At 49.1% G+C, this 8,511-nt stretch overlaps 1 protein-coding gene across 1 annotated transcript; it reads right to left on the reverse strand.

The window, feature by feature from the left end:
- Positions 1-3,413: 3,413 nt before the first annotated feature.
- Positions 3,414-5,175, reverse strand: LOC121300189 (potassium voltage-gated channel subfamily A member 10-like). Its single transcript, XM_041228685.1, has one exon. It carries the CDS (start codon positions 5,058-5,060, stop codon positions 3,414-3,416), a length of 1,647 nt encoding a protein of 548 aa, XP_041084619.1. The 5' UTR covers positions 5,061-5,175.
- Between the last annotated feature and the right edge of the window lie 3,336 nt (positions 5,176-8,511).

Below are 8,511 nucleotides of genomic sequence, written 5' to 3' on the forward strand. Positions count from 1 at the left end.
CACACAGACTGAGGGAGAGATATTACTGTACACAAACACACACACTCGCAGCACACACAAACACACACACACACACGCACACACACACACACACACGCACACACACAAACACACACACACACACACACACACACACACACACACACTCGCAGCACACACACACACACACACACACACACACACACACACTCGCTGCACACACACACACACACACACACACACACACACACACACACACACACACACACACACACACACACACACACACACACACACACACACACACACACACACTCACACACACACACACACACACACACACACTCCACACACACACACACACACACACTCGCAGCACACACACACACACACACTCGCAGCACACACACACACACACACACAATGTGGTTGATTGTGCAGCTGGGTCTAGTACAATATATCACATATCTTCACATTTTGCTGTGCAATGGAATCACATAAACCCATGCACAATGGGGTACCATGTTACCTTATCAGTGCCACTGAGCTCTCATTTCAGTGCAATATCTGAACCAAATTAATCTCCAATTGTTCCACACAGGCTTCCTATACACCTATAGCATTGTGAAATACTAAAAGTCACTGCAGAGGTGTTTTAGACAGAGCGCTCACTGTACCTGCACCAGCAGCCTTCTCCATGCTACCCTGCACCAACAGCCTTCTCCATGCTACCCTGCACCAGCAGCCTTCTCCATGCTACCCTGCACCAGCAGCCTTCTCCATGCTACCCTGCACCAGCAGCCTTCTCCATGCTACCCTGCTCCAGCAGCCTTCTCCATGCTACCCTGCACCAGCAGCCTTCTCCATGCTACCCTGCTCCAGCAGCCTTCTCCATGCTGCCCTGCTCCAGCAGCCTTCTCCATGCTGCCCTGCTCCAGCAGCCTTCTCCATGCTGCCCTGCTCCAGCAGCCTTCTCCATGCTACCCTGCTCCAGCAGCCTTCTCCATGCTACCCTGCACCAGCAGCCTTCTCCATGCTACCCTGCACCAGCAGCCTTCTCCATGCTACCCTGCACCAGCAGCCTTCTCCATGCTACCCTGCACCAGCAGCCTTCTCCATGCTACCCTGCACCAGCAGCCTTCTCCATGCTACCCTGCACCAGCAGCCTTCTCCATGCTACCCTGCTCCAGCAGCCTTCTCCATGCTACCCTGCACCAGCAGCCTTCTCCATGCTACCCTGCACCAGCAGCCTTCTCCATGCTACCCTGCTCCAGCAGCCTTCTCCATGCTACCCTGCACCAGCAGCCTTCTCCATGCTACCCTGCACCAGCAGCCTTCTCCATGCTACCCTGCTCCAGCAGCCTTCTCCATGCTACCCTGCACCAGCAGCCTTCTCCATGCTACCCTGCTCCAGCAGCCTTCTCCATGCTACCCTGCTCCAGCAGCCTTCTCCATGCTACCCTGCACCAGCAGCCTTCTCCATGCTACCCTGCACCAGCACTTTCTCAAACAGAGTAGCAGCATCTGACACACTGAGAATGTTTAGAAAATGACTGGCTTGCTATTCCAACATCCTATTAAAATTGACCTCGGGGTGACAAGCCTTGATATGCCAGACAGCCTCTTCTCTCTCCCAAACTTCTCTTATGTTCTTCTGTTTTACTGAGTGCTGTACTGGAAATTACTATCTTTAATGCACGTGATATATTTGCCATATTGGTCAGTCACAGTAAATTAGGAATATGAACCAATAAATATGTCCTTTAATAGCCCAGGCTTTCATTAAGAACTTTACAGAAGTCATACATTTTGTAGATTTCTTCATGACTTACTTCAGCTGTATTTAGCCAAGAAAAATAACCAATTACATACTAAAGAATCTTTATTTTAAACAGTAATATATGTGACTCTGTATCACATTGATCATCAGCAATTAAACAAGTATGCAATGCATATATATACACACACACACTGTGATTTATTATACTACTGCACACAACCCTGTGTAGAATCGTTATGGGTAGAAACTGGAGTACACATTAGTTTAAATAAAGAAGGACTTGAAGATTAGCTACAGTCGTTACACAGTATAGACTTGTGGAATGATTCAGAAATATATACAGTTTGCACGCTGACAAGGTAAGTGCATATCACCGTGTAGCAGCACCCCGGATTGACACGGATACAGACCCTGACGAGGCAGTTCCTGAGTCTTGAGTTGTTTCCAGCTGCCTCCTGCAGACAACAATGAAGGGGTAGCTTTAGAACATTGCAATGCTTGTGTCACCAGGAGGGGGCAGTATTAGCCATTGCAGACACTTCCAGGTCTGTGCTGTTGATGCTTACAGGGCTGCCCCGTCGGGCTTTTGGCAGTTTGGTTCGGTGCCTTTTGGGAGAGAGGGAGTTTGCCGCAGTTTGGGAAAATCAAACGTTGTTTTATTTTCACAGCACCCCGAAACCGAGTTTGTTTTCAGACTGAAATATAATAATTCTGTGAAGCTGGCAGCTGATGTTCCATGCGGGCACAGGCAATGGATTTCTCGTTTCTGACGAGCTGACATTCTATCTAGCTCATCACTTTCCTGTTGTTGACATGGATACACTGTCACAGTGAATGGAGAACCCTGATACAGTGTTTCAGTGCAGAATCCATGCAGGCGTTTACACTGGGTCATCACAGCTCTGTGTGTGCACTGGGAGAGAGAGAAAGGCACACACCCTTAAACTGAAACAGGGTTTCCAGGGTTTCAATTCAAGATAGCTGCTACACACAAGAATTACACTGAAATCACCAAACGTATGTATTTACACAAGCGACTGTCACATTTATGGATATGCAAGAAAACAGATTATTGTCCTCCCCTTTAGAGTGTTATTATTGACCTTTTTAATCTAAGCAATATGGTTTTACTGTGTGTGAAAATAGAAAGACACAATGCAAAGCACCTGTTATTGTTTCTAATGAAAGGATTGGTGGAATGATGTGCTAATCCTCATATAGAAGCAGGTCAGAGTTCAAACCCACAGGGATACACCCAGGATCAGTGGAATAACCAGAGGAGCATCCTGCTCACCACTAAAATAACCTCGTCTCAGAAACCTTACACGAGAGCAACACGTTTAAAAGACTATCCTTCGGGGGATGCGTTTGTAACTATATTTAGTAAGGAAGGTAATTGTTATAGCCAGTAAGGGTTTCACACATTTTCAGTTGAGAAGATTCCCCCTTGCTGATGGCAGGGGGTGTAGACTGTTGTTTTGTTACTTCACAGCCTGTACTGCTGACAGATAAGGTGATTGTTTGGGGTTTTGAACTCCACCCCCCCCCCCCTACATCATTCCAGGACTCCCTTGTAAAGGAGAGCCCGACCTCCAGGGTCCTAGTGAAAGAAAGCATTTGGAAATGGAAAAGTGTGTCGGCTCCTGCCCGGAGCTCAGAGCTTGCTGTTCTTTGATTTGTCGGTCAGCTGAGACCCGTTAGATTGGTTCAGACAGGTTGTGCTGCCGTCTTCTGCGGCCGTCTTGGATGCCTCTCCCTCTGTGGGTATCGTGGGCTTCTCCTCGTTCTCCCGGTGGTAGAAGTAGTTGAAGTTGGAGACGATGACGGGCACGGGCAAGGCGATGGTCAGGACGCCAGCGATGGCGCACAAGGTACCCACCATCTTGCCCCCAAGAGTGATCGGGCACATGTCTCCGTACCCTACTGTGGTCATGGTCACCACAGCCCACCAGAAACCCTCGGGTATGCTGGTGAACTGAGTCTGGGGTTCGTCCACTTCTGCAAAGTAGATCGCACTGGAGAAGAGGATGACCCCGATGAAAAGGAAGAAGATCAGCAGCCCCAGCTCCTGCATACTGGCCTTGAGGGTCTGCCCCAGAATCTGCAGCCCCTTGGAGTGCCGGGAGAGCTTGAAGATCCGAAAGACACGGACCAGCCTGATGATGCGGAGTATAGCCAGGGACATGGTCTGTCCCGCGGTGGGCTCTGGAGTGGCTACCAACTCGGTGATCAAGGTGACAAAGTAAGGGATGATGGAAATGATGTCGATGATGTTCATGATGTTGCGGAAGAACTCCTGCTTGCTCGGGCAGACCACAAACCGCACGAAGGCCTCAAAGAAGAACCACACAATGCAGGCTGTCTCGATGATAAAGAAGGGGTCTGAGAAGGGGCTCGCTGGGTTAGAAGAGGAGGGGGAAGCCTCCTGGCTCAGGTTGAAGAAATCGGCTGTCGTGGAGAAAAAATCCTGTTCCTCTCGAAACTCGGGAAGGGTCTCCAGGCAGAAGATGACAATAGAAACCACGATGACAAAAACAGAGACCAAAGCGACGACCCTGGCGGCGTTGGAGCTCTCCGGGTACTCGAAGAGGAGCCAGAATTGCCGGTGGATGTCATTCGTGGGTAACGGGACCGCTACCTCTTTGATGAAGCCCTCATCTTCCCGGAACTGCTCCATGGCTTCGTTCCCCAACTCGTAAAAGACGATCTCAGCCTCAAAGATGTCTAAAGGAACGCTGGCTGGACGTCTGATCTTCCCCCCAGACTGGTAATAGTAGAGGATCCCATCAAAGCTGGGCCGACTGCGATCAAAGAAGTATTCATTCCTCATGGGGTCGAAATACTGCATCCGTTTCTGGGGGTCACCCAAAAGGGTCTCAGGGAACTGCTCCAGGGTCTTGAGCTGGGTCTCAAAGCGCAAGCCAGCAATATTAATGATCACTTTCTGGTCACCCTCGTTCCTCCCCCCTTGGACCCCCAGCAAGTCCTCTTCACACTCCATGGCCAGTTTTGTGAAGACGGCCTCACTCTGGGTCCCCTCGCTGTTCAGAAAGATCTTCCAGCTGGAGATCATGCTGGCGCAGCTAGATCGTCCCCTCCTGGGCAGGCTGGGCTGTGGCTGCTGGCCCTGCTGGTACTGGAGGTTGTTGCAGTAGCTGGGAGGGCGATCCGTGGTCCTGGTAGGGGTGCTCATTTCGGTGGGGTAGCGAGGATAGCCACGATCACCTTGGTCTCCCATTCCCAAGCCGTTCAAATTCTCAACACTCACAAGTGCCACCTCCATCTGCCGGCAATTGGTCATATCAGCTCCCCCTCCCAGCCCAGAGAGACGCCAGCATGGAAGATACAAATAAACAAAATCACGAGAAAGAGGAACGCAATCCTTGTAAGAACAGAGGCCAGCAATGCAGTCTTTCCAGCACTAGATAATCCTGGGCTGCGGTCTTCTCTCCCTCTGCAAGTCTGTGAACAGGAAGATGGAAGATGATCAGATCTATGACTTTGTAGACTGATAGAAATGTTTTTTTTTTATTGTTCAGAAAAGGCAGTGACTGCTCTGCCACACACAAGTCTAGTCTTGAAGATGTGAAGTGCAAAGCACCTGCTTGCGCTCCCAGTTAACTGTTTCTTGGTTACGAGGGTCCCTTTGGAAATAAGTGTGCAGCAGGTGGAAGAGAGGGTGTGTGCGTGTGTGCGTGTGTGTGTGTGTGTGTGTGTGTGTGTGTGTGTGTGTGTGTGTGTGTGTGTGTGTGTGCGTGTGTGTGTGTGTGTGGGAGTGTGTGTGTGCGTGTCACCTCAGGCTACCAAATTAAATATGTAAAAAACTATTTTCAAAACCGTAGCGGATACTCCCCCTGTAATCCAGTGAGATGGAAAGTGCCACATTATCTGAGTGACTCAGACCGATCACTTGTCACTGACCACATGACCCTGTGCCCTCCACCCGCGTACTATATCCTGCACAGTGTCTCAAGCATCACCTGAAACAAGGAGACAGAGTGATCCCAGTGCATCCTGGAGTCAGGGAGTAAGTCTGGGAATAAAGTTTGCAGTGGTACTAATTAAGAACTTTGCAATGCTCTAAGACAAGCGTTATGATAATAAGCCTGTATCCTTGAAGTTTTAAGAGAGTTGATCCTGAAGAACGACGTGGATTCTTATCACACATCACGCTGCAGATTAATTCTGACGAACCATTAACAGAGAGTTTACTTACATTCTAACAAACGCTGTTTCATAGGGGTTAGTAAAAATAGAGCAACTCTAATTCCTGTGTATTTACATAGTAGTTACTGGTAGGCAGGGGGTCCGTGCTGGGCTGGCAGGCAGGGGGTCCATGCTGGGCTGGCAGACAGGGGGTCTGTGCTGGGCTGCAGGGGGTCTGTGCTGGACTGGCAGGCAGGGGGTGTGCTGGACTGGCAGGCAGGGGGTCTGTGCTGGACTGGCAGGCAGGGGGTCTGTGCTGGACTGGCAGGCAGGGGGTCTGTGCTGGACTGGCAGGGGGGTCAGGCAGGGTCTGTGCTGGACTGGCAGGCAGGGGGTCTGTGCTGGACTGGCAGGCAGGGGGTCTGTGCTGGACTGGCAGGCAGGGGGTCTGTGCTGGACTGGCAGGCAGCAGGTAGAGTGTTGGCACAAAAATGTGACGTTTTAATTTCTTTAAGAACTGGTATTCAAAACAACGAAAGGGGAACGATTGCACAAGGGCAGTTACAATGGTATGAAGCAGCCATCAGTGCTATGAGATGACAGGTCACAAATCTATGAACAAACCTACGATACCCTGAACACACAACAAGCACTATTAATCCACAGCAGCATCACGGCACATTATCAGCCCCACACTGCTGGAACTGTGCAATGCGCTCATGCCTTGCTGAGCTGTCAATATAGGGTCACAGGCATGTTTATAGATGCAGATTTATCGATCGGAATGGACAGCTATGCTAGGGACCCTGGGGGCAGCTCCAGCAGCGACAATGTTTTGCAATCACATATAGCGCTGTAATGCAAACCAGCGAGTAAGGAAACACAGTCTGAGCATTAAGATGAGAGCGTTACTCAGCCAACGGACTGAGCATTGCTGTTTCAGACGCCACGGTCGAATTTCACAACAGCTTCCGGAAACCTTTCTTGGAAAGGCTGTAATGCAGCATTTGTTTATACTATATAGGAAAGCGGCATCTTCCGCCGCGCGCACACGTTGCACACTGAACACTCGCAGAGTGCTGTGCCGAGTTCACTCATCACTGGAGTAAGGCTGGGATTGATGGAATCTTATAGTATATTACTGCAAGGGCTGAAAAGAAAAGAATCTCACACACGTTCTCCTCTGACCCTGCTGTCAGTGTCATTGCACTGTGCGATATTCTCTTCTATAATCCTATCAACAGTTATTCTGTGCCTTATAGCCATTGCAAAAAGGCAATGATAGATACAGAAATGAGGATTGAGTGAACAGTATTGGACATCATGTCTCATTAAATTAAACAATACCGCAGCCGTTCTGGAGGGCTGCCCCGGCAGAACTATGGAGCTGACTTTAGGAGACACCAGTAACTCCACCCCTCGTAATTCAAGCACTAGTTTCCAGCTAACACTTTGTCAACCTTTCTGAAAACCCAGTTTATAGGAACACAGGCCTATGAACAGCACACTGTGGATGCAAGTGGCCAGCGTTTGTGATTAGCTCAATGACAGGATGCTGCGGACGCTTTGCTCTGCTGGTTTAAACATGCCTGTGATCAGAATGGGACATGAAGACTCTCTGTTTAAACTTCACACAGATTTTCATCTTGAAGATTTAACTAACCAACAACAAATAGCGAAAAACTTGAGCTAATGTGCAATAAAACTTGTTATTACCACTTTATAAACCCACTAAAATAATTAAAAATAATAATTAAATAAATAAATGATATAATCGGGTAAAAAAAAGATCAGCTGAAAATATCCTAATTATTCCCCCAATCACTCCCCTCCAGGCAGTCTGTATATCAGCTGTACTTCACCTGTATATTACCTGTAGATCTGAAGAGCTCTTCAATTGAAGACCCAGCAGCAGAGCCAGGCAGTTTGTATCAGAGAATTCACGGCTGTCCTGGCTAACAATAATCAGTGGATCTGAAGAGGTAAAGCTCTATTTAGGCTTCGATTTGGAAACCTGACCGGAGAGTGTAACCAGAACCTACCCTCACGCACACACACACACAGACCAGCACACACACACACACACACACACGCACACACACACACACACACACACGCACACACACACACACACACACACACACACACACACACACACACACACACACACACACACACACACACACACACACACACACACACACACACACACACACACACACACACACACACACACACACACACACACACACACACACACACACACACACACACACACACACACACAGACCCGCACACACACAGACCTGCACACCTCTTGCCTGTCGTTCAGTTAAACTCACTCAGGGCAGAGGCAGGTCCCCTTGCAGCAGAGCCTGACTCACACTGCAGGAGCCCTGCTTCGGTGTCCACCTCCCCTCAGCTCCCTGACAGCACAAGATTGCATCAGACCAGGCCACACAGGAAACCAGGTGCTCTGCTCATTTACATTCCACCTGTCTGTAGTAAATGTGCGGGGTGGCTTTAAACTGCAAGATTACTGCTGTATGTGATGAGCATGTCTGTACGTATTCATGTCTTTACACACATACATATACACATACCTA

Source organism: Polyodon spathula, chromosome 25 (genome assembly GCF_017654505.1).
Source record: "Polyodon spathula isolate WHYD16114869_AA chromosome 25, ASM1765450v1, whole genome shotgun sequence".
Classification (NCBI taxonomy): Eukaryota; Metazoa; Chordata; class Actinopteri; order Acipenseriformes; family Polyodontidae; genus Polyodon; species Polyodon spathula.